This window comes from Anomaloglossus baeobatrachus, chromosome 5, assembly GCF_048569485.1.
Source record: "Anomaloglossus baeobatrachus isolate aAnoBae1 chromosome 5, aAnoBae1.hap1, whole genome shotgun sequence".
NCBI classification, from domain to species: Eukaryota; Metazoa; Chordata; class Amphibia; order Anura; family Aromobatidae; genus Anomaloglossus; species Anomaloglossus baeobatrachus.
The window spans coordinates 57,761,166-57,788,067 of record NC_134357.1 but is presented as its reverse complement, the minus strand read 5'-3'; the positions used below and the strand labels follow the sequence as shown (position 1 = coordinate 57,788,067).

Genomic DNA, 26,902 nt, shown 5'->3' with positions numbered 1-26,902 from the left:
AGTATTTTTAGGTATTCGATCATCCCTACTATCTAATCATGCACCAGGCTTCACGTACTCAAAAAAAGTTTCCCCCTTCCCAGCCAATGACCTCTCTCACTGTGCACCAATACATGGGGAAAGCTGCCCAGCGGATCTCTGATCCCATTACGTATCATTGGCTGCAAACCATTATTAAAACTACAGCTCCAATTCATCATTTACATTTATTTAGGTCATAGTTTCATCACTTTTCTCTTTGCATTGTTGACTTTTGTGCCAAATCCATCAAGAATTGTGGAGAAATTTAAAGAGTTTGTTTTTTCTGCTTTTTTTTGCATCATTTTAGTGTTAAAAGTTGCACGATCATTTGCCTCCATATAAAAAAATATAACTACAAAAAATCCAAAATATTTTGGGGATCAATTTGTGCCAAAATATAGCAACTTTTTTACAAAAAAGTCACATATGATGAAGTTGGCGAAACCATTTGGAAGTAGCTAACCACACGTACATTGAAAAAAAGAGAAAAACAACAGGGGGGGCATAAAAGAGGAGCAAAAATGAATCAAAGCACATAATGAATTAAGAAAAAAATAAAAAGGAAAGAAAATTAGAAATTTATTTGAAAAAAGTGCAAATTTATTCATGACGTTAGCCTTAGATTTCTTTAAAGGCAAGTGAAGTAACTGTCACTAAATAATGCAGCTCGCTGCTGGGGTATAATTATCTTGCTGACAGATTTCTTTATAGATATATAGTGCCTTGCGGAAGTATTCAACCCCTTTAGCATTTTTCATGTTTTGCTACCTCACAGCTTGGAATGTCAATGTTTTGGGGTTTTTTTTGAGGATTTCCATGAGTTCATGTAAAGAACACATTTACAACTGTGAACATTTGTTTTTCAATTTATGATGAAAAAAACAACAAATAGAACAAAATAACTGAAAACTTCAGTGTGCATAACTATTCACCCCCCCTCCCCTAAAGTCAGTACTTTATAAAGCCTCCTTACAACTGCAAGTCACTTTAAATAAGTCTCGATGAGCTTTCCACATCTTGCCACATTTCTTGTGTCAAAACTGCTCCAGCTCCTTCAAGTTAGGTAGATTCCTCTGGTGAACAGCAATCTTCAAATATGACCACAGATTCTCAATTTTATTAAGGTCTGGGCTGTGACTTGGCCACTCCAATACATTTACACGTGTCCCCTTAAACCACTCAAGTGTTGCTTTAGCAGTAGCTTTGGGTCATTGTCTTGATGGAAGGTGAACCTCCATCCCAGTCTCAAATCACTGATGGACTGAAACAGGTTTTGCTCAACAATATCCCTATATTTCGCACCATCCATCTTCCCTTCGACCATTTTCCCTGTCCCTGCTGCTGAAAAACATCCACCTAGCATGATGCTGCTACCACCATGTTTCACTGTGGGGATGGTGTTCTTGGGGTTATGAGGTGTGTTGGTTTGGAACCAGACATAGCGTTTACCTTGGTGACCAAAAAGTTCAATTTTGGTCTCTTCTGACCACAGCACCTTCCTTCATACATTTGGGGAGTCTCCCACATGTATTTTGGCAACATCAAAACAAGGCTTCCAGTTTTTATCTGTTAGTAAAGGCTTTTTTACTGACCACTGTTCCGTAAAGGGCAGCTCTCTGGAATGGCCGGCTTTTTATGACCATATGGACAGATAATCCAATCTCTGCTTGAGAACTCTGCAGCTCCTTCAGGGTCTCTGCGCTGCCTTTCTGATTAATGCCCTCATTGCCTGCACTGAGAGTTTTGGTGGGTGGTCCTCTATTGCCAGGTTTGTTGTGGTACCATGTTCTTTCTATTTGATAATAATGGATTTGATAGTGCTTTGGAAGATCATCAGAGATTTGGATATTTTTTTTTAGAACCCAACCTGACTTGTATTTCCCAACAACTTTGTATCTGACTTGTTTGGAGATCTCCTCGGTCTTCATGGTGTTGTTTGGAAATCTCCTTTGTCTTCATGGTGTTGTTGTGAGGTTCCCTTGGTTTTAATGGTGTTGTTCGGAGATCTCCTTGGTCTTCATCGTGTTGTTTGGAAATCTCCTTAGTTTTAATGGTGTTTTTTGCAGATCTCCTTAGTATTCATCGTGTTGTTTGGACATCTCCTTTGTTTTAATGATGTTGTTTGGAGATCTCCTTGGTCGTAATAGTGTTGTTTGGAGATCTCCTTGGTCTTCATCGTGTTGTTTGGAAATCTCCTTGGTTTTAATGATGTTGTTTGGAGATCTCCTTGGTCTTCATCGTGCTTTTTGGAAATCTCCTTGGTTTTAATTATGTTGTTTGGAGATCTCCTTGGTCTTCATTGTGTTGTTTGGAAATCTCCTTGGTCTTAATGGTGTTGTTTGGAGATATCCTTGGTTTTAATGGTGTTTGGAAATTTCCTTGGTCTTCATTGTGTTGTTTGGAGATCTCCTTAGTTTTAATGATGTTTGGAAATCTCCTTGGTCTTCATCGTGTTGTTTGGAAATCTTCTTGGTCTTAATGGTGTTGTTTGGAGATCCCCTTGGTCGTAATAGTGTTGTGTGGAGATCTCCTTGGTCTTTATGGTGTTGTTTGGAGATCTCCTTGGTCTTCATCATGTTGTTTGGCGATCTACTTGGTTTTAATGGTGTTATTTGGAGATCTCCTTGGTCTTCATGGTGTGGTTTGGTTAGTCGTGCCTCTTGCTTAATGTTATTGTGGCCTCTGTGGCCTTTCAGAAAAGGTGTATGTCCTGACAGACCCAGATACACTTATATTGCGCACAGGGGGACTTCCTTTCACTAATCATGTGACTTATGAAAGCAATTCCTTGCACCAGAAAGTTTTAGGGGCTTCATAGCAAAATGGGTGAATACATGTGCACACGCCACTTTTTATTTATTTTATCCCATAAATTTATTTTTTGCCTATATTTTTCTCACTTCACTCCCTAACTTAGACTATTTAGTGCTGACACATCACATACAAATCAGATTACAAAAATATTTAAACACAGGTTGTAATATAACAAAATAGGTAAAAAGCCAAGGGGGTGAATACTTTCGCAAGGCACTATATATATGAAAAGAAAATAGATTTTAAAAATTGGAAAATAACATTTTCATTCACAGGTTCATACGCAGCCCAACAATTGCCAGGACCCCCTGGAGTACCAGGACCACCAGGACCCCCAGGTAAGACACTTATTACAAAGGATCATCATTAGTATGATTTCTCATACTATTGTTTTATGTCATCAAATCTAAATTAGCAAAGACATAAAACAATAGTATGTGAAAAGTGAGAGGATGGACATGAATGATTAATGGAATAATACATGCAGCAAAGTAGTAAAAGGTAAAAAGTGCAAACTTAGCATATACGGTATATACATACACATAATGAGCCTCCATAAAGTATAAAAACAAAGCAGTTAAATAAATATTATAATAAATATGACAAAAGCCTAATAAAAAAAAACACAATCACTTTTCCAATCTGAAAATAAATAAGTAAATGTTCTACTTTACATTAGGAGCCTCAATTCAAGGTGCTCCAGGACAAGCAGGTGCTCAAGGTTCTCCTGGTGCTCAAGGCCCACCAGGTCCCGCAGGCCAAGCAGGTCCCGCAGGTCCCGCAGGACCACCAGGTACTGTCTTGCAATCCTGTAACAATTGCCTTCACTTCAAAAGAAATAACATTGAGAAACTTTCTATGAAACATATTGCTTTCCTCTGTGATCAACAGGAGACGCCAAAGATGGTAAACCAGGAGCCCCAGGCCCAGCAGGACCAGCCGGACCAGCAGGACCAGCAGGAACTGCATCAGCAACAGGTATGAGAACAATCCTGATAAACACTGCCTGGAGATATTTCAAATCACTATCGATAGTCAAGACTGTTGTCCTTTTCTTTCTATAGATGGAGCCGCTGGTCCTGCCGGACCTCCTGGTCCTCCAGGAACTAAAGGAGATCCAGGTAAGAAATAGAAAGAAAACCATGATGTGATGGATGGACACATGTCATAAATTTGACTGTTCTGGATTAATATCTGGACTCGTAATATATTTTAACCACCCTTCTGTTTTTTTCCTATAGGTGATCCAGGTCAAAGAGGCCAACCGGGACAGCCAGGTAAGATACATAGCATTTTTTTATTGTTCTTTTACTATGAAAACAATTTTAGTGCAATAGGAAAAATACAGGATCATTTCTAAGCGTCTTCTTTATCATGCAGGACAACCAGGAGATCCAGGTCAACCAGGAAATCCAGGACCACCCGGCCGTGACGGTCAGTTTAGTTTTTTTTTTTTACATTATGAGATATATAAACATGCACTGATCATTATACTGTAATGAAAAAAACATGTGATGTTGTAGGACCTGCAACTGTTGGACCTTCTGGACCACCGGGCAATCCAGGATCACCAGGATCACCAGGCTCACCGGGATCACCAGGATCACCAGGATCACCAGGATCTCCAGGAGAAAGAGGTAAAATACGTAAACATCTATATCATGTGTTCCATTTAGCTTGAAACCAAACTATTTTTCATTATTTTAATTTCCACTGTTCTTTCTATGACTGGTTGTATCTATGATGTACTTTGCTTTGTCCATGGTCTGTCGTTGGCATTGAATTTCAGCCACAAGTACTTGAGCTCCATTACCCAACGTGACGGCAATTCTCAAAGACTGGCGTCATAATAAACTGACTTATATAGTCTACCAATGTCCTAACGTAGCACACATTAAAGGATTTTAAAATTGTAGGCCTGGCTCTCAACATCCCTAACGATCAGCTTTTTGAAGGGACCGAGTGTTGTGGCGTCTTTGAACAGTTGACCGTCAGGAGGGCCAAGAGTTGGTCCCCATCCAGTCTAATATTGATGATCAATCCTAAGGCAACCTGGATAACGCCTTTAAATATTTTTATCCACACCCTCATTGTTATTGGACCCCAAAATTATAAATATGAAATATTATATTAGTTTTTATTTCAATGTTTTGGAACATTATCAACCAGCTCCATGACATCTATGGTGTCCATAATCTGTAGGAGGCTGGTGTCTAACAGCTCCATCCCCTGCCTAGTACACACCTTGATTTCCTGACATCTGCTGTATAAGTAAGTCAGACATTAGGAGAAGATGTATGGAGCAGGCTCAAGTGCTGAGCCTGCTCTGGAAGCGGCAGGTGCTTGCGGTTTTATACAGCAGACACCCTCCGGTAAAAGCAGAGATTGGAGCTAGTTCTTATCATAACAGTTTAGATGCTGTGGTGATTATTGACCATGGCGTCTAAGGGGTTAGATGAAGGGGCCTTTTGTTACACCGGTTACTGGGCTGCAAAACTCATGATGGTGAAAAGAATCGGTCAACATTGATGAATCAGAATTTTGCCCACAGATGATTTGGTCACACTCACATAATGTCATCATTCACTTCTTGCAGGTGAAGCCGGAATCCCAGGTGCCCCCGGTATACCAGGAAGCTCCAGAGGTGAGGACCAGCTCAGATATTTGTCTGGTTTCCATTACAGGATGTTTTTGGCACGGAGCAGAAGGTGCATGTATTGTTCACCCAGGTCTTGACAACCTCAAACCACATCCTCGAGTATCCCATGTGTAGAGGGATTCTACATTCTCTACCTATCTTTTTCGTCATATCCTCAATAACATCTTTCCATTGATACTTGATGATATAACCTGTTTTATCTCTTTTAGGCCCACCTGGAGCAAGACCTGGCCAAGGACCACCAGGTCCACCCGGTCCTCCTGGCAGCCCTGGTCCTCCTGGCCCCCCTGGATCTCCTGGTGAAGCAAGTCGTGGAGCCGAAGAAGTCCAACAATATATTGCCCAATATCTTCAAAGTAAGCGACTCCACCACATTACTACTAATACCTCTCTCTGTTATGGACATACATATAGAACCTTAACCAATAATATGAGATTAAATGTAACACATTTGTATTTAGGTGAAAATGTCAGAAATTACTTAATAGGGCCACAGGGACCACCAGGGCCACCAGGTGGACAGGAAGTGGACTACGCAGAGCTTGCCAGCCGGGTCATGAGCTACATAAGAGGTAAGTTATAATGGTCCTGATATAGTAATTGTGTCTTTCTGGACATATAATGATTAGACGACCCCTACACTGAGGCACGTGGTTCTGGCTCCCTGCAAAGATCTGGTGAATGGATTGATGTTTTGTTATTTCCCAGGTTCTGGCTTAACGTCATCCGATGGTGCAGGGACAATCCCAGGACCTCCAGTCACATATGAAGAAATCTTATCAATGCTGCAGAGTAAGGATTTTATTATTTTTGTATTCTGATGATTATTATTATTATTATTATTATTATTATTACTATATGTTAACAGGTTTGTCTAGGATTAGAAAAACAGTCAATTTTTTTAGGCAAAAACAGCTTGCCCGTCTGAAATTGGGATGAGATGCCGTACAAAACATAACACATAACGCAAGATGCAATGATGTAACTAGAGTTTAATGGGCTCTGGAGTAAAATTAAGATCTGCACCCCCCCCCCTCCCCCTCCCCTTCCCCTTATGTTGGTCAGATGTTGGTATAAGTATGTATATATTTAGCATTCTAAATTCTATAAAGACATATGAGTTGCCCCCTCCCCCCAGCATTATGTAGTAATGTCCTCCACCCTGTTCTAATGTCCTCCATCCTGGGCTCCTTCCTCGTAAATATGTCTTCCATCCTGGTATATATACCCCCATCCTGGTAAGTATGTCCCCCATCCTGGCATACATGTCCCCCACCCTAGTATATATGTTCCCCTTTCTAGCCCATATTCTTTCTAGTCCACATACACCAGAATATACATGTCACCATCCTGGTATATATGTCACCATTCTGGGCCCCTCTGGTATCTACTGTTCCCCTCCTGATATCTACTGTCCCCCTCTTGGGGCCCTTCCTGGTATATACTACCCCCCTCCTGGTATCTACTATCCTCCTCTTGGTGTATACTGTCCCCTTGATGGGCCACTCCTCATATATACTGTCCAACTCCTGGTATATCCTGTCCCCTTCCTGGTATATACTGTCCCCCTCCTGGTAGATATGTCCCCATCCTGGTAAATATGTCTCCGTTCTGTCTAATTATAAAACAGCATTGTACTTACCGGTCTTGGCTCCCACATCGCACAGCGTCCTCCTGTGTAGTTAGTGCACAGTGGCCGGCAGCTTTCATCGGTGTTGGTGCTATTGCAACGCATGACGTCATTGCCATGCACCACCCTCAGTCACTGGGAGACAGATGAAAGCTGACGACTTCTGTTTGGCCGGCAGCGTGTATTATTATTATTATTATTATTATTTATTATTATAGCGCCATTTATTCCATGGCGCTTTACAAGTGAAAGAGGGTATACGTACAACAATCATTAACAGTACAAGACAGACTGGTATAGGAGGAGAGAGGACCCTGCCCGCGAGGGCTCACAGTCTACAGGGAATGGGTGATGGTACAATAGGTGAGGACAGAGCTGGTTGCGCAGTGGTCTACTGGGCTGAGGGCTATTGTAGGTTGTAGGCTTGTTGGAAGAGGTGGGTCTTGAGGTTCCTCTTGAAGCTTTCCACGGTAGTGGAGAGTCTGATGTGCTGAGGTAGAGCGTTCCAGAGTATGGGGGATGCACGGGAGAAATCTTGTACACGATTGTGGGAAGAGGAGATAAGAGAGGAGCAGAGAAGGAGATCTTGTGAGGATCTAAGGTTGCGTGCAGGTAGGTACTGGGAGACTAGGTCACAGATGTAGGGAGGAGACAGGTTGTGCATGGCTTTGTATGTCATGGTTAATGTTTTGAACTGGAGTCGTTGGGCGATGGGAAGCCAGTGAAGGGATTGGCAGAGTGGCGAGGCTGGGGAGTAGCGAGGGGAGAGGTGGATTAAGCGGGCTGCAGAGTTTAGGATAGATTGGAGGGGTGCAAGAGTGTTGGAAGGGAGGCCAGAGAGCAGGAGGTTGCAGTAGTCGAGGCGGGAGATGATGAGGGCATGCACTAATGTTTTTGAAGATTCTTGGTTAAGGAAAGCACGGATCCGGGAGATATTTTTGAGTTGTAATCGGCATGAGTTGAAGAGGGCTTGGATGTGTGGCTTGAAGGATAGAGCAGAGTCGAGGGTTACTCCAAGGCAACGAGCTTGTGAGACTGGGGTGAGTGAGCAACCATCAAGTTTGATGGAAAGGCTTGTTGGAGGAGGTGAGTGAGGAGGAGGAAAGACAATAAACTCTGTTTTGTCCATGTTAAGTTTTAGGAATCGTGCAGAGAAGAAGGATGAAATAGCAGACAGACATTGTGGTATTTTGGTTAGTAGAGAGGTAATGTCAGGTCCAGAGAGGTAGATCTGTGTGTCATCGGCATAGAGATGATACTGGAAGCCGTGGGACTCTATGAGCTGTCCCAAGCCGAAGGTATAGATGGAGAACAGCAGGGGTCCAAGAACTGAGCCTTGAGGGACACCGACAGATAGGGAGCGAGCTGAGGAAGTGGTGTGAGAATGGGAGACGCTGAAAGTTCGGTCGGTTAGGTATGAGGAGATCCAGTGTATCACAGTACAGGGACCAGGGCCGTATTTGGGGTTTTTGCTGCCCTAGGCACTGTCAGTCAGATTACGGGTATGTGCACACAGCTTTTTTTTTTTTTTTTTCCAGACAGATCCGCCCTATAACCCGCCCAAAAAACCCAAACTCTAAATATTAAAGAAATGAACTCATACACTGCAGTGTAAAACGACTTGCTGTCCATATGTTCAGTCTTTGGAGTTTTTTTAAGCGCGTCAGGTTTCCTCAGACATGAAGCGGCTGACAGTGACCGGTCCTTTATATGGCGGCTTCTGCTTGGATGCCGCTTACTAGTTCATTTAAAAAAATAAGTAAAATCCAGTAGCTAAAAGATGTTGGAAAAAACAACCAAGAAGCTGTAAGGGGTGGGCAGACCCCTTACAAGGAAGCACAGGTTTTCTCTGAAGTGGTTAATGCTGTCCCCATAGAAACTGTACAGGAGGGAGGAGGAGCCGGCAGCTTAGGGGGAAAGGAAGTGTGTGCTGAAGGCAGTTGTGTCCGGGACAGGAGAGAAGAAATAGCCAGGGGCAGAGTGTGGAGCTGAGTGGGCAGAAAGAAAGAAAGAAAGAAGGGAGCTGGAAGAACAGGGAAGCCGGAGAGAAAAGGAGCGGGCGGAACCTCATAGTGCGAAGCAGTCCCGGTGTGGGTCCGGGCTGTGGGTAGCCATAAGTGGGAGCCAGGTGAAGTAGAGTAGCCGGGCACATCCCCACTGGAGGAGACGTCAGGGCAGGCTTTCCCCAGCTAAGAAAAGAACGTGAAGTCATCTGTAACTGCCGGTTTTTGGAAAGAGTTGTGAAATAAAGAATGTCTTTTATTTGCATCGACCCATGCCTAGAGAGTGTTTATACGTCGGACGACATCTGCACCACCACACTCTGCCCCACCAAGACATCTCCCGTCCCGATAGTGACGGCGGAGCCAGGGGTAAGCCTGACAGAAGGGGCCACGACTACAAGCCCAGAGGCGCCCCTGGCACCCCGTTACAAAGCCACAGCAAAAAAAATAAATATTTGCTTCAGGATAAAATGATGACTGTCCTAAAGTGTTTTCTGTCTGAATAATTCCGGGGGTTCACAGACCACTACAAGACGTGTGCACATTCCCTGATAGAGCCCAGAGCCTTCAGATAGTAGTTAAGACCTCCATACACATTAACCTAAAGTTGTCTAAACCCGCCAATATCGACAGGTTCTGCTGATAGCCCAATGTGAACAAGGGTTCTCAATTCTGATTGTCAGGGGAATAAGGATCCAGCATGTCCAATTACAGAGTGTAGATCCTATTATCCTCTAAATGATAAGCTGCTGTCGGAGATGTCCAACAGCGGCTCTAATAAAGAACACAGAAACACTTGGCAGAATGAGTGCTCCTGTATATGGGAGAGCCGAGCAAGATAGCTGCCGGCCTAAAAATCAGACTATAGTGTATGGGGGCTTTAGTCTATTACTTATTCGGCTGACAGACATGCAGATAGCTGTATTTTTAGTCCAGCACGCTGACCCTATGTTTTAGGATCAAGACTGATAAGGTAAAGATTACAACAGCCACATGACTATCACCAGAACCACCATCAGTACAGTAAAACATAACTAAAACCACACTACATACTATAATACGTAACCAAAACCACAGTTAGTACAGTAATACATCAACAGAACTACTGTCAATACAGTAATATCACCAAAACCACCCTAAACACAATAACACATCACCAAACCCACCCTGAAGACAATACATCGCCAAAACCACCATCAGTACATGAATACATTGCCAACTTCACACAGCAATCAAGTGCAGTGTCAGGTCATATACATCTATGTATTGCATTAACGTACAACTCTCAGTATGTCCTTAACAATGGTAAGGAGATGCTGGTAGTTGTTACCAGCCATCATTAGACTGTGGACCATACAAGAACCACAATACTGATTAGTCCCAGGCAGTAGACAACTTTTGGATGAGATCTTATAGGTTTAGGTCCATTAATTCTGAGGAGATTAGTAAGGCAGAGGTGGGCTCAGCAGGGAGAAGGGGCATCATGGGGTGGGACTTGAGACCCCCACCGATTGCTCAAAAGACCTCTTAAGTGCACAGCTCAGGAGACAGGACTATGAAATTTTACTCCCGGAATCCATTCTGTCTGCATGTTCTGGTTCTGGGAAACACTCGGGGCCACGGTAGTCGGACCCCCAGCGATTGGAAAGTTATTCCCCATCCCAAGGATAGGGGGTAAGTTCCCAATGTGAGAAAACCCCTTTAAAAGCAGCATTCACACTGCAGCCAAAGATGGGAACCTGATTTATCTAAACAGTGTCCATCACCCGATGCACGAGCAAAAAACTTTCATTCGTCAGGTGAGATGATTTTTAAGCTGACTTAAAGGGAATCTGTCACCCCAAAATGACACCTAGACTGCGGAAATATTTATATGGGGGACATGATCTGTGGAGAAATAATCCCACCCATATAGAGTTCAGCTTAAAAGGAACTGGTCACGACCTTTAATATTAAACTGCTCCATTGTCTTGTTAGTCAGAAAATGTGCATCACTTACATTGCGTCACTAACAAGAGGGGGGCAGTTTAAAATTGAAAAATGGTGTAACAGGTTCCCTTTAATGTTCACTGAAAAAGCCACATTTGATATGAAAATGAGGACATTTCTGCGCGACCTAAGCCTGGTGCACCGATACCACCTAATATAGGAAAATACTAGCCAGGCCTGTGTCTTGATTAATAGTGATCCATTGGTGAGAGTGAGCACCGTAACACCAGATCTCCTGCTGCACCGCACCCAACACTGCGGCACACTCCAAGCGTCAGTGCGGGTGTGCACACAACACAGGAGGAGCACAGCGGCACACACCAAGCGTCAGTGCATGTGTGCATCCAACACAGGAGGAGCACAGCGGCACACTCCAAGCGTCAGTGCATGTGTGCATCCAACACAGGAGGAGCACAGCGGCACACTCCAAGCGTCAGTGCGGGTGTGCACACAACACAGGAGGAGCACAGTGAGGAGGGGGACATGGCGCTGTGATGTGCTGTCTGCTCACTTCAACAACCTTCCTCATTGAATCGGCAGTCAAATACAGGCAGCAACCAGGTGTCAGAACGTACCTGCATCACATTGCATGCGCACCCACGCGGACACTGCAGTCACATTGCAGGCGCACCCACGCGGACACTGCAGTCACATTGCAGGCGCACCCACGCGGACACTGCAGTCACATTGCAGGCGCACCCACGCGGACACTGCAGTCACATTGCAGGCGCACCCACGCGGACACTGCAGTCACATTGCAGGCGCACCCACGCGGACACTGCAGTCACATTGCAGGCGCACCCACGCGGACACTGCAGTCACATTGCAGGCGCACCCACGCGGACACTGCAGTCACATTGCAGGCGCACCCACGCGGACACTGCAGTCACATTGCAGGCGCACCCACGCGGACACTGCAGTCACATTGCAGGCGCACCCACACTGACACTTGAAGTGCTACTCTGCTCCTCCAGTGTCAGGACACGTGCAGAAATGCTAAGTGATTTTAGACAGCACTGACTCTCACCTAAGGACGAGGGACTGTCTTTAATATGCAAATAGGACGGTGCACATCTGCACCAAGACATCGGCCGCACCAGGGAAGACAGAACAGTTTGCATATATATAATATTAAGGTAAAACTGTACATGCCAGAGCGACGTCCCCTATATAAATGTGTATGCAGATTAATTGCCATTTTGGGAGTAAAAGTAAAATGACATCGCTCTTAGCAACACATTGTCCTGCGTCTCCCAAGACTCCCCTCTTGTTTGGTCTGCTGCAGCACATACTGCAATGGTGCCCGTATAGGGAATCTGTCACCAGGTTTTGTCCCCCCATCTGAGAGCAGCATAATGTAGAGACAGAGCCCCTGCTCCAGCGATGTGTCACTTACTGAGCTGTTTGCTGTCGTTTTCTCTGCTGCAGATCTCGCAGTTATACAGAGCTCATGAATATGCTGGACTACCTGCAGCACACCAAGTAGTCCTGTAATGATAACTACTGCTGATTAAACAGTGATGTTATCAAAACTACACTAAGCAGCCCAGTAAGTGACAACACTGGAATCAGGATCTCTGCCCCTACATTATGCTGCTCTCAAATTAGGTGGCAAAAACCTGGTGACAGACTCATAATTCTCACTAAAGAGTAACCACCCGAAGTAAGCCAAGGCTGTGCCCAAGAATAAATAACTGCCCATCACTGAGCTCACAGCACAAAGAATGACCCCACACCGTGTCACTTACAGTATACATCCCCCACATTCTCTCCTATAACATTCCCACTACACTGCCCCCTCACATGAAACCCCCACTGTCCTCACCACTGAATTATACCCTCCAGGCCTTCCTCACTTATGAACTATGACCCCCACTGTCCCCACCTCTCCATGCAGCCCCCACTTCACTGCCCCCCTCATGATGTCCCCACTCTATAATGAGCATTATGCTTCGCATTATGTATACCCAGCCCTCCCAGGCTCCTAACTGAGCGCTCCCCATGCTGCCCCTTCTCCATATCAAGCCCCCTCCATACCAAGCCCACCATGGTTCCCCTTCCATACAGAGTACCCCCCATACTTTCCCATTCTCCATACCATGCCTCCCCCCGTGCTACCCCATTCTCCATACCATGCCTCCCCCCGTGCTACCCCATTCTCCATACCATGCCTCTCATTCTCCATACCATGCCTCCCCCCGTGCTACCCCATTCTCCATACCATGCCTCTCATTCTCCATACTGTAACTCCCATTTGCTATACTGTCCACCACCCTCCCTCATTTTCCCATTCTGCTCCATCCCCCATGCTGCGTCCCCACATCATGCTCCATCCCCATGTTGCGCCCCCACATCCTCCATGTTGCGCCCCCACATCATGCTTCATCCCCCCCATCCTCCATGCTGCGCCCCCACATCATGCTTCATCCCCCCCATCCTCCATGCTGTGCCCCCACATCATGCTTCATCCCCCCCATCCTCCATGCTGCGCCCCCACATCATGCTTCATCCCCCCCATCCTCCATGCTGCGCCCCCACATCATGCTTCATCCCCCCCCATCCTCCATGCTGCGCCCCCACATCATGCTTCATCCCCCCCATCCTCCATGCTGCGCCCCCACATCATGCTTCATCCCCCCCATCCTCCATGCTGCGCCCCCACATCATGCTTCATCCCCCCATCCTCCATGCTGCGCCCCCACATCATGCATCATCCCCCCCATCCTCCATGCTGCGCCCCCACATCATGCTTCATCCCCCCATCCTCCATGCTGCGCCCCCACATCATGCTTCATCCCCCCCATCCTCCATGCTGCGCCCCCACATCATGCTTCATCCCCCCCATCCTCCATGCTGCGCCCCCACATCATGCTTCATCCCCCCATCCTCCATGCTGCGCCCCCACATCATGTTCCATCCCCCCATCCTCCATGTTGCGCCCCCACATCCTCCATGTTGCGCCCCCACATCATGCGGCATCCCCCCCCATCCTCCATGTTGCACCCCCATATCATGTTCCATCCCCCCATCCTCCATGTTGCGCCCCCATATCATGTTCCATCCCCCCATCCTCCATGTTGCGCCCCCATATCATGTTCCATCCCCCCCATCCTCCATGTTGCGCCCCCATATCATGTTCCATCCCCCCCATCCTCCATGTTGCGCCCCCATATCATGTTCCATCCCCCCCATCCTCCATATTGCGCCCCCATATCATGTTCCATCCCCCCCATCCTCCATGTTGCGCCCCCATATCATGTTCCATCCCCCCCATCCTCCATGTTGCGCCCCCATATCATGTTCCATCCCCCCCATCCTCCATGTTGCGCCCCCATATCATGTTCCCTGCCCCCATCCTCCATGTTGCGCCCCCATATCATGTTCCATCCCCCCCATCCTCCATGTTGCGCCCCCATATCATGTTCCATCCTCCATGTTGCGCCCCCATATCATGTTCCATCCCCCCATCCTCCATGTTGCACCCCCATATCATGCGGCATCCCCCCCCAGCCTCCATGTTGCACCCCCACATCATGCTTCCTCCCTCCCATCCTCCATGCTGCGCCCCCACATCATGCTTCATCCCCCCATCCTCCATGCTGCGCCCCCACATCATGCTTCATCCCCCCCATCCTCCATGCTGCGCCCCCACATCATGCTTCATCCCCCCCATCCTCCATGTTGCGCCCCACATCATGCTTCATCCCCCCCATCCTCCATGCTGCGCCCCCACATCATGCTGCATCCCCCCCATCCTCCATGTTGCGCCCCCACATCATGCTGCATCCCCCCCATCCTCCATGTTGCGCCCCCACATCATGTTCCATCCCCCCATCCTCCATGTTGCACCCCCACATCCTCCATGTTGCGCCCCCACATCATGCGGCATCCCCCCCCATCCTTCATGCTGCGCCCCCACATCATGTTCCATCCCCCCATCCTCCATGTTGCGCCCCCATATCATGTTCCATCCCCCCATCCTCCATGTTGCGCCCCCATATCATGTTCCATCCCCCCATCCTCCATGTTGCGCCCCCATATCATGTTCCATCCCCCCATCCTCCATGTTGCGCCCCCATATCATGTTCCATCCCCCCATCCTCCATGTTGCGCCCCCATATCATGTTCCATCCCCCCATCCTCCATGTTGCGCCCCCATATCATGTTCCATCCCCCCATCCTCCATGTTGCGCCCCCACATCCTCCGGCATCCCCCCTCCCCCCCCCCCGGGTTGCTTGTTCGGCGCTGTCTTCGGCTGTAAAGCGCTTACCTGCTCCAGGCAGCAACTCCCGGCGGCTGCACCTCCCGTTCTCCGCGGTGGTGGTGGCGGTGGCAGGATCATCATTTCACATCTTCCTCGGCGGCGGCTCCATGTCCCGTCCTCCTCTGCGCGGCGCTGCCTCACGCTCCTGTGACCTCTGCACAGTGAGCGCACGGCAGCACGTCGGGGCGGGGAGCTGATTACAGCTCCTCTGACCCCAGAAGTAAGTGCCGGCACGCTCACAGTGTCATTTATATTCGCGTGTTATAGACGCGACTATAAATGACTGTGCGCTCCCTCCCTCCTCCAAAAAGGCGCCGGATTTAATAAAGAGTTTGGAGGAGGGAGGAAGATTTAAAAATTTTTTTTTTTTTTTTTTTTAAATTTTGGTTTGGGCGCCGCCCCCCTGGAAGGCGCCACCCTAGGCACGTGCCCTCAAGTGCCTAATGGCAAATACGGCCCTGACAGGGACCCAATTGGTCTCTGCACCGCAATGTATTTCAGCTGGATGTGCAGACTTGGACGCACATCCAGCTGAAGCAGGAGCTGGGGCTGGTGGACCCCCAGCACCCTCGGGCCGGGTCGCGGTTACAATCCCTGCGATCATTCTGCCCTTGGCAAAATGTGACCACTATAAATAAAACTTTATTGCATTGTATCTGCTGAATAAAAACAAACACAACTCCCCCCAGGAAAGCAAAAAATAATAAAGTGACTGATGTTTTCTAGCCTCTGGACTGAGAATTGGCCTTCCAGGACCCCCTGGTCCACCAGGACTTCCAGGATTACCAGAATCGCAATATGGTGACATAGCAGCTTTACTTCAAGGTAAGAGAGATTTTGATATGTAGAGAATGTTAATTATCCATTAGTTAATTATTGATGATGTTTCAGATGTCTGACATTCACAGTCTGGACCAGCCGCGGGTTTCAGCAGCTTCCTATATGCCTATGAGGCTGTTGAGGAGATCAGGCCAGGAGACCCATAGGTGGTCTGAACATTACGACCCCCTACTCGGACTTATTTCCCACAAAGTTGATTTTAATCAATAGATATTGGAATAATAATAATTCCCACAATTAGATGTGATTAAAAAAATGTTCCTGTGCTGAGATAATCTTATATGTGTGTTCCTGCTGTATACTGTGACCGTGTCTCTGCACACGATAACACTGACCAATCAGTGTCAGGCAGTGTACGAAAATGCCTTTTTAAAAGGAATCTGTATTTTTTTGCCATGTAATCTGAAAGCTGCATAATGTAGGGGCATAGACCCTGATTCCAGCGATGTGTCACTTACTAGACTACTTGCTGCAGTTTTGCTAGAATCCCTATTTTCTCTGCTGTAGCAGTGCTATAAATGCCAAGTTGTCTATAACTCTGCCCACACTACTGATTGGCAGCTTCCTGTTTACAAGCTCCCAATCACTGGAGGGGGCGGGGTTACACAGGTTAGCCTGACTGGTCTGCACATACCACCTTGTCCTGCAGTCATAATCTTCTTCTGATAAAACACTGATTGTAGGGAAACTAAAACACACAGCTTAATAAGTCACACATCACTAGAAGCAGACTGTTCTAATCTGATATTATGATGCTCACAGATTGAATAGTAAAAATGGGAATAGCAATGCCCATTTGTCAATTTTTTCATACATTACCAGAAAGACTAACAGAGGAGTAGCACAATGCAAGGTCCCTAAATTAAAGATACTCCAGTATTAGTCCTTTGGACATCCTTTTTAGTCTCTGAAATAGTGTGCTTGCTTTCTTATTAATGCCGAAGATCTTCAAGTTTATAGTTTAGCATCCCCCAAATACACAAAGTGTGGACTCCAATTATCCTAAATTTACTTATCATATTTAATTAAATATCAATTTAATTGATGATTTTTTTTGTATCTATTCAAACAGCATCTGAATTCAGAGGAGTTGTTGGTCCACCTGGACCACCAGGTCAATCAGGACGTCCAGGTCGCCCTGGCCCACCAGGACCTATGGGACCTCCAGGAGCTCCAGGCACTAGTCTTACCAGCTACGAAAAAGAAGACATTTCAACTTATCTTCAAAGTAAGTTTAGTACAAACTATGGTAAATAGTAATTAGGCCCATATTAATAAGTTATCATTGTCTAAAGTCCTGATTTTTGTCAGGACCAGCCCATCATCCCAGTATGTTTGGGCCTCCTGAGCCTCCCCTGGCATTGACCACTTTAGGTTTCAATACCCAATGTATAATATTATTTCATTTCTTTAGATACTGGGTTCGTCTCTGGCCCACCAGGACCACCAGGTCCACCAGGCCCGCAAGGCCCACCAGGAAATGGAGGTAGTCTGGTCTCTTATACTGAGGACGACAGGAGCAATCGCTTTAGGACTGAGCTTATGGAGTATCTGACAAGTAAGAACACATTCATTAAACAGAAACACATATTGTTCCACTTCACCCCAAGGATCTATGTGTAGAGAGCAAGGAATATAGGATTATACTCACCTACAACATGGATGTCCTATATATGATTAGTATATTCATGACGTAGTTTGTCAATTAAAGACTGGAAATTCTTCCACAGGCGACAACATACGTAGATATGTGTCTGGACCACCAGGACCACCTGGGCCACCTGGACCACAAGGTATAAGAGGTCCTAAAGGAGACAGTGGTGTGATGTCATCATCGTCATTATCCTCGTTCTCATCTGGATCCTCATCGTCATCGTCAGGATCATCATTTGCCTTGGATTATACTGAAGTTGCAACCCGTGTGGCAGAACAGTTTCAGAGTAAGTATGGTGGGCCACCAAAACAGTGATGGGGCCACAGACCCCCACTAGTGCTGAGGTGCCATCATAAGGGATCTGTGAGATCCCAGAAGTTGGACCTCCATCAATTATATTCCATCCAGCTACAGGCTGCTGCCGGCGGGCCTGACAACAGCTGATCGGCAGTGGTGCCGGGTGTCGGACCCCGGCCGATCAGACATTGATGACCTATCTTAAGGACAAGCCATCAATAAAAAAGTAGTGGACAACCCCTTTAAGATTGTCTACTTTCATACACATATTAGAGCAAGGTTGTAATATTTTTGGTCTCTATTTCAGACCAAGGTCTACTTGGAGATATTACTTTAGGACTTGGTACTCAAGGTCCTCCAGGACCTCCAGGACCACCCGGAATCTGTCAAGTATACGCAACCCATGCAAACATCACCACCGACCTCATGGAGGTTTTCAGACGTAAGTATTTAGACATTTTTGTTAATGTTTAGTTCCTTGAAGAGCCGAGAACACAACTAACGACCATTTCCTTCGACAGGTCATGGGACCGTTCCTGGACCACGTGGTCTACCAGGTCAGAAGGGAGACAGAGGATTCCCTGGTGCCAAAGGTGGGTCATTCTAAAAAAATTTGTCCTAAAGAGTAACTTTTCTAGCCGCTATGGGGGGTTTTAATGGAAGTTCCCGCTCTCCAACTTAACCCAGTCTGTGAGGTCCAACGCTCACCACATAGGGATATCAAGCAATGAATCCGGCACATTATCATGGCATCCATCCATATGGGCTAAACCTGTATCATTTTTCCATAGGTGACAGGGGAGAGCAGGGATATGTTGGACCACAAGGACCCAGGGGTCCACGAGGAGAGAAAGGTACGGTATCCCATAATAATGTTCTTCAAATACATGATATTTACCATATATATACATATATATGTGTATATATATATATATATATATATATATATATATATATATATATATATATATATATATATATATATGGATATGCCTCGCACACTTTTCCGCAGTCTATTTTTGGAGGGGGGACACTGTAGATTATTTATAGAAAGATTGGCCAGTTACAAACTATGCAATTGTACATGTTGGGTGGAAGACTTTGTTAGGGACAGAGTTCCTGGTCTGAGCAAAGATTTTAGTGTCTACTCATTTTCCACATTATTAATATACCAGGCCTTCCTTTTAGTAGTCATTTTATGAAATTAAAATTTAGACAAATAATACCACATTGGAACTGGTGGGCTTGAGGTTTCCATTTTTTTTATTTTGATATGTTTATCTTAGATTTATTAATATCACCACCAACATAACTACTAAAAAAGTACATCTCAAGGTTTGCATTGTCAATACAAGATGTTTAGAAATATTTTATTGTAGATTTATTTAGATTACCGCCAATTTTAAAAAAATAACATGGCGGAACTGGTAGGCTTCAGGTTTCTAAAATGTTCAGATTATGTTTTATTAGAGATTTATTTAGAACTAGAAGGTGGCCCGATTCTACGCATCGGGTATTCTAGAATTTACGTATTGTGTAGTTCATGTATGATTTTTCTTATATATATATATATATATATATATATAGATGTTGTTGTGTGTAGTTACCAAGTGTTTGTGTAGGGCGCTGTACATGTTCTGGGTGTTGTCTGGGTGTGATGGGGGGTGAGAGCGGTGTTGTTTGTGTGTTGCGTTGTTTGTGGAGCGCTGTGTGTCTGTAGCGTTGTGTGTGTGTTGCGCGGTTTGTGTGTGTGTGGTGTGTTTTGGGGGGAGGTATGTTTTGTGCAATGTGTGTGTTGTGCGGTATGTGCGTATATTTGTGTGTGCAGCATTGTCTGTGTGTGTGGGTGTCTGTGTAGGGCAGTTGTTTGTGGTTCCCAGTGTGTGTGTGGTGTGCTGTGCAGTGCGCGCGCGCGTGTGTGTGTGTTGGGGGGAGGTGTGCACTTCCCATCGTGCTCCATCCCCCATGCAGCGCACTCCCCATCGTGCTCCATCCCCCATGCAGCGCACTCCCCATCGTGCTCCATCCCCTATGCTGCGCACCCCCCATCGTGCTCCATCTCCCATCCTGCGCACTCCCAAACGTGCTCCATCCGCCATGCTGCGCACTCCCAAACGTGCTCCATCCGCCATGCTGCGCACTCCCAAACGTGCTCCATCCGCCATGCTGCGCACTCCCCATCGTGCTCCATCTCCCATGCTGCGCACTCCCAAACGTGCTCCATCCGCCATGCTGCGCACTCCCAAACGTGCTCCATCCGCCATGCTGCGCACTCCCAAACATGCTCCATCCGCCATACTCCGCACTCCCCATCGTGCTCCATCCCCCATGCAGCGCACTCCCCATCGTGCTCCATCCCCTATGCTGCGCACCCCCCATCGTGCTCCATCTCCCATGCTGCGCACTCACAAACGTGCTCCATCCGCCATGCTGCGCACTCCCAAACGTGGTCCATCCGCCATGCTGCGCACTCCCAAACGTGCTCCATCCGCCATACTCCGCACTCCCCATCGTGCTGCATCCCCCATGCTGCGCACTCCCAAACGTGCTCCATCCGCCATGCTGCGCACTCCCAAACGTGCTCCATCCCCTATGCTGCGCACCCCCCATCGTGCTCCATCTCCCATCCTGCGCACTCCCAAATGTGCTCCATCCGCCATGCTGCGCACTCCCAAACGTGCTCCATTCGCCATGCTGCGCACTCCCAAACGTGCTCCATCCGCCATGCTGCGCACTCCCCATCGTGCTCCATCCCCCATGCTGCGCACTCCCAAACGTGCTCCATCCGCAATGCTGCGCACTCCCCATCGTGCTCCATCTCCCATGCTGCGCACTCCCAAATGTGCTCCATCCGCCATGCTGCGCACTCCCAAACGTGCTCCATCCTCCATGCTGCGCACTCCCAAACGTGCTCCATCCGCCATACTCCGCACTCCCCATCGTGCTCCATCCTCCATGCAGCGCACTCCCCATCGTGCTCCATCCCCTATGCTGCGCACCCCCCATCGTGCTCCATCTCCCATGCTGCGTACTCCCAAACGTGCTCCATCCGCCATGCTGCGCACTCCCAAACGTGCTCCATCTGCCATACTCCGCACTCCCCATCGTGCTGCATCCACCATGCTGCGCACTCCCAAACGTGCTCCATCCGCCATGCTGCGCACTCCCAAACGTGCTCCATCCGCCATGCTGCGCACTCCCAAACGTGCTCCATCCACCATGCTGCGCACTCCCAAACGTGCTCCATCCGCCATGCTGCGCACTCCCAAACGTGCTCCATCCGCCATGCTGCGCACTCCCAAACGTGCTCCATCCGCCATGCTGCGCACTCCCAAACGTGCTCCATCCGCCATGCTGCGCACTCCCAAACGTGCTCCATCAGCCATGCTGCGCCAGCATAAGCCTCTATACCCGCAGCATCAGCCTCTCTGCCCGCAGCATCAGCCTCTCTCCTCCCAGCATCAGCCTCTCTGTCCCCAGCATCAGCCTCTCTGTCCCCAGCATCAGCCTCTCTGTCCCCAGCATCAGCCTCTCTGTCCCCAGCATCAGCCTCTCTGTCCCCAGCATCAGCCTCTCTCATCCCAGCATCAGCCTCTCTGTCCCCAGCATCAGCCTCTCTCATCCCAGCATCAGCCTCTCTGTCTCCAGCATCAGCCTCTCTGTCTCCAGCATCAGCCTCTCTGTCCCCAGCATCAGCCTCTCTTCTCTCAGCCTCCCCATCCCAGCCTTCCCCAGGATCAGCCTCTCTCCTCCCAGCCTCCTCCAGCACGCCGTGCTCCTCTGCCGACACTCACAGATCCGATCGCATGCACTCACACACACTCACACACACCCGATCGCATACACTCACACACACCCGATCGCATACACTCACACACACCCGATCGCATACACTCACACACACCCGATCGCATACACTCACACACACACTGACGATATCGCAAATCCACGCTCACACTCACAACATCCGGAGATACCACATGTTTCTGGCCATGTGATCCTCCGGCAGGTCCTGGAAGGTCACAACAGCACAGTATCGAGGCCCAGAAGCAAGCGATATCTCCGGATGCTGTGAGTGTGTGGATGCGATGTGATGTATGTGTGAGGTGTGTGTGAGAGTGAGTGTGAGCCGGTGTACACTGGTAACTATGATACACATCGGGTAACCAAGGGACCTTAGTTACCCGATGTGTATAATGGTTACCAGCGTTCACGGGCTCCGTCAAGATCCCAGCATTGCAAGGTTATGTCTGCGATATCCCAGGATGTTGTGAGTGTGTGGATGTGATGTGTGAGGTGTGTGTGAGAGTAAGTGTGATCTGATGTGTGTGTGTGTACTCATCTGGGAGTCGGAGCTCCGTGTCAGTTGGGCCAGAGCGAGCGTGCATTGCGTGAGGGGGGCGGGGCCTGCAGAGAGCCGGGGAGAGAGGCCAATCCGTGTGGGGGGGCTGGGCCGTGGCGAGCCCAGCGGCCAATCAGCTTTGTGTCACCGTAAGGACACAATTTCGGAGCATGATAGACAGACAGACAGAATAAGGCAATTATATATATATAGATAGATCAATACTAATATAAGTTAGAATATAGTTGACCTGGTGGTCGTGAGGTTTCCAAGATGTTCATATTATATTTTATTGTAGATTTTTTTTAGATTAAGACTAATATAATTCAGAATATAGTCGGCCTGGGGAGCTTGAGATATTCAAGATGATCAGATTATATTTTATTGTGGATTTACTTAGATCACCATCAACATAATTCAGAATATTATGGACTTGGTGAGCTTGACGTTTCCAAGATGTTCTGATTATAATTTATTGTAGATTTATTTAGATCACTATCATCATAATTCAGAATATAATGAACCTGGTGGGCTTGAGATTTCCAAAAGCTTAGATTATATTTTATTGTAGATTTATTTAGATTACCATCAATATAATTCAGAATATAATGGACATGGTGGGCTTGAGGTTTCCAAGATGTTCAGATTATATTTTATTGTAGATTTATTTAGATCATCACCAATATAGGTGATAAAAATAGTGGACCTGGTGGGCTGGAGGTTAACATTATCATACTTTTTTTTTTTAAAGGAGAACAGCTTGTTATCGGCAAACGGAAAAGAAGCTTGGGCGTTTGAAGCATTCATCTCATTTCCATTGACTCATCAGCCCAAGTTGCTTGAGACTAATTGGCCAAAGCTAAGGGTATATCATCCCTAATTACCAGGATTTGACACCTCCTAACAGGAACATATCAAGCAATATGGCTCAGTAATTGTCCACATCACCGCTTCCATTAATCAGAAGTCTCTCATGAATTTGGAGGAAAAGTAAAGATGTGTAAAGATAGTGATAGGTCTATTGATGTCATCTGTAGAAATGGTCTTTGAATTCCTTGTACCATAAAACATCCACAGGGCATTAAAAGTCATTTTTTGTATCCGGTGACCTGTCATCCTGGATAGCACGGAGATGGGGGTGGTGTCAAAATTGCAATGATCATTAGAAAAAGTATCTGACACTGCACTGGAATTCACGGAGGCCGTTAAGAAAGTTTTTGAGATTTGTATAAGTTGTATTGTTTTAGACCAAGACTGGAAATCCAAAGTTCTAAGAAGTTGTATAAACCGGGAAATTGGACCAAATTTGTATAGTAGCTGATTACCCGATTGTCTCCTCTCTATCATTTTATTTATCTTTTGCCTTCTGTTCTTTACATTAGGCGTTATTGTGTTTTTTTTGTTTTAAATAGGGTTTTTTTATATTTTTTTCCTTGATATTTTTTTTTTTATTTCTTTTTTTTTGTTAATAAATACTTTAGGATGGATTGAGAGCTCCTGGGCAAAGTTTACAAACTGCATTAGAAAAAAATAAGTAGGATAATGGGCTATATAGTTGCGTGCACTAAGTGGCGGTGTGTGCAAAGTACCGTAACGGTCTTGTATTTATTGATGCCATGGGAATGATTGTTAATCAATTGCTACTTATTGAGAGAAGTTATAGAAAAGCCACATAGAAACAAGACGGTTTTTGTTTTTCCAATGTGCCAACTCGCGATTGTTTTCATCTTTAGTGCTGTTTGCAACCATCAAAAAATAGGATATAACTCTCCAGGCCTCTTCATGGAAACTAATGCAGTCAAATAAAATGGTGGCCAATAGTAACCAATAACATTGCAGCTTATGAAAATACAAGCAACAATCCTATTGGTGGCCTATGTAAATTATAGACAGAGAGTCCAATGTACCAAACCAACATTTCCCCCCTTTTTTTGAAGTTACTGAGTATTAATATATAGAAACATTCATTTGTGCCCAAAACCAAATCAAAATTTCACCCCTTTCTGCTAAGTTACTTAGTATTAATATATCAAAACATTCACATCCTCACAACACCAAATAAAAGTCTCACCCCTTTCTGTTAAGTTGCTTAATATTACATATAAAAATATTCATTACCTCCCAACACCAAATAAAAGTGTCACCCCTGTCTGTTAAGTTACTTAGTATTAACATATAAAAACATTCACTTCCTCCCAATAGCATATGAAAGTCTCACCCCTTTCTGTTAATTTACTTAGTATTAACATATCAAAACATTCACTTCCTCCCAACACCAAATAAAAGTCTCACCTCTTTCTGTTAAGTTACTTAGTATTAACATATCAAAACATTCACTTCCTCCCAACACCAAACAGACAAAACAATCACTGATCTCGGGGAGACCAGCCAGGGAAAACACTGACAGCAGCCAGCAAAGGCGCTCAACACAGTGAAATCCTAGGTGCATTGCCCCCTGGGAAGTATGCAAATCAAAAAAGGTCTGTGGAGCCTCTGTTAGGAGTCTCGACACTGAAAATAGCCTCCGGGAAGGACCTAGCCAAGGAATCGCTCTTTTTAGGAAACCACCATAACCACCATATTAAGTGGCCCTTTTAGTCAATATCCAACTCTTTGACAAGTTTAAAAATATGACAAGGGAAATGCCAAGGCCAGGTATCCATCCACAGACAGCTGTTTCAGGGTATTGCCCCTCATCAGTATGGAGTAGGATTCTGGCTAGGTGGTAGCAATGCCTAGTAGACCAAATAAAAGTAATAAAACACCAAATAAAAGTCTCATCCCTTTCTGTCAACTTATTTAGTATTAACATATCAAAACATTCATTTCCCCAAAACCAAATAAAAAGTTTCACCCCTTCCTGTTAAGTTACTTAGTATTACATATAACAGCATTCATTTCCTCCCAATATTAAATGAAAGTCTCACCCCTTTCTGTTAAGTTACTTAGTATTACAAAAACATTCATTTCCTCCCAAAACGAAATGAAAATTACACCTCTTCCTGTTAAGTTACTTAGTATTAACATATTAAAAACATTAATTATCCCCAACACCAAATGAAAATTTCACCCCTTTTTGTTAAGTTACTTAGTGTGAACATAAGGAAAAACATTTCTACCCAAAATGGACCTTAATAATCAAATAAATTTGATCTCAAATTGTTTTGATTTATATTACATAAGTCCTTACTTTCATGTGCTCTATCGCTGTTTTTTTGTTGTGGTTTTTTTTTTTTTTGCCAATACTGTAATATGTACCATGTTATTGAGTAGATTGATGACACATATAGTAGTAAGTTATTATCTGGATCATTATGCGAAAGATCAGGGATTAAAGAACTGACTCTCAGGACATCTGTGGTTTGTCCAGTGACATCCCATTATTAGGCCAGGTCTACAGAGTAATTCCACCTTCAGTGAAATATTCTATTTTAGGGTAGCCTTCAATAAATGGCAAGTGTTACCTAACTAATCCAGTTTTGGAACATTGACCTCTACTGAAGTGTCAGCACCATGCACACAGTCCACTACAAATGTACTGTGACCTCCTGAAGCCACTCTGGATACTGAAGGCCATCAGGTGTCCTAAGTCTTCAGGTAGCCCTGGCCTTAAAGTGTGCCAGTTATACACAAGCTCTGCAGGCACCCATGTAATGCTACCTCCAAGCTGAGCAATCCAAAAAGAAACACAATGAGGAGGTTATTCAGGATTAGAAAGTTTTGACAGTTTTTTGTTTTTTTTTTACAAAAAGTGCTATATTTTACTATAGGTTGTGTTTGGTATTCAAGCTAAGCTCTATTGCAATGGAGACAGCCTGCAATACCAGACACAACCCAATGACCACGGTGGCGCTGTCTCTAGAAGAGAGCAGCCATGTTTTTCCAATCTTGATTAACAAATGTAATTACACTCAATGGGGGCAGTCACAACCTGCAAAACCCTTACTTGTAAATTGTATTTTAATAATTTGATATCCAGATTACTCAGTTAAAAGGGAAAAATAGTAAGAAAACGCACCCCTGAATGACCGCAGTGCTCATCCCCAGTCCGATGCTTACTCCGTGTGAGATTTGTAATGACAACAGACACGTGCACTTTGTGTAAAACAAAATAAAGAACTTTTTTAAATTGTTTGGAATTTTGTACTTTTTTTAAAAAAAAACAACTTTATAACAATACTTAATTGTTCCGTCCATCAGTCTATTACCAAGTCCTGATGATGTATACCTTAGATTTGTAAACCTGGTCCAGACAAAATAATAATAATAATAATAATAATAATAATAATAATAATAATAAAAAAATAATAATATTAATAATAATAATGTTTAAAAAAAAAAAAAAACGAAAGAGGGTCTGCTGTTGCGTTCGGCAAAAAACACCCCTT

The 26,902-nt window shown here is 45.6% G+C and overlaps 1 protein-coding gene across 2 annotated transcripts in view; it reads left to right on the top strand.

Moving 5' to 3' along the window:
• Positions 1-26,648, top strand: part of COL17A1 (collagen type XVII alpha 1 chain) — a 92,960-nt gene extending 66,312 nt beyond the window's left edge. The window contains exons 38-56 of one of the 2 annotated variants that reach the window (XM_075348535.1): positions 3,111-3,173; positions 3,515-3,628; positions 3,727-3,813; positions 3,900-3,956; positions 4,077-4,112; positions 4,216-4,269; positions 4,359-4,472; positions 5,432-5,479; positions 5,704-5,850; positions 5,983-6,066; positions 6,203-6,286; positions 16,108-16,206; positions 17,294-17,449; positions 17,636-17,779; positions 17,952-18,161; positions 18,480-18,614; positions 18,694-18,765; positions 18,964-19,026; positions 23,266-26,648. In XM_075348535.1, the coding sequence (XP_075204650.1) occupies positions 3,111-3,173; positions 3,515-3,628; positions 3,727-3,813; positions 3,900-3,956; positions 4,077-4,112; positions 4,216-4,269; positions 4,359-4,472; positions 5,432-5,479; positions 5,704-5,850; positions 5,983-6,066; positions 6,203-6,286; positions 16,108-16,206; positions 17,294-17,449; positions 17,636-17,779; positions 17,952-18,161; positions 18,480-18,614; positions 18,694-18,765; positions 18,964-19,026; positions 23,266-23,312 (1,814 nt within the window). In that variant the 3' untranslated portion in view covers positions 23,313-26,648. Of the gene's footprint in view, positions 1-3,110; positions 3,174-3,514; positions 3,629-3,726; positions 3,814-3,899; positions 3,957-4,076; positions 4,113-4,215; positions 4,270-4,358; positions 4,473-5,431; positions 5,480-5,703; positions 5,851-5,955; positions 6,067-6,202; positions 6,287-16,107; positions 16,207-17,293; positions 17,450-17,635; positions 17,780-17,951; positions 18,162-18,479; positions 18,615-18,693; positions 18,766-18,963; positions 19,027-23,265 lie in introns of both variants that reach the window. The other variant, XM_075348534.1, reaches the window with a different exon arrangement.
• The last annotated feature ends 254 nt before the right edge of the window (positions 26,649-26,902 follow it).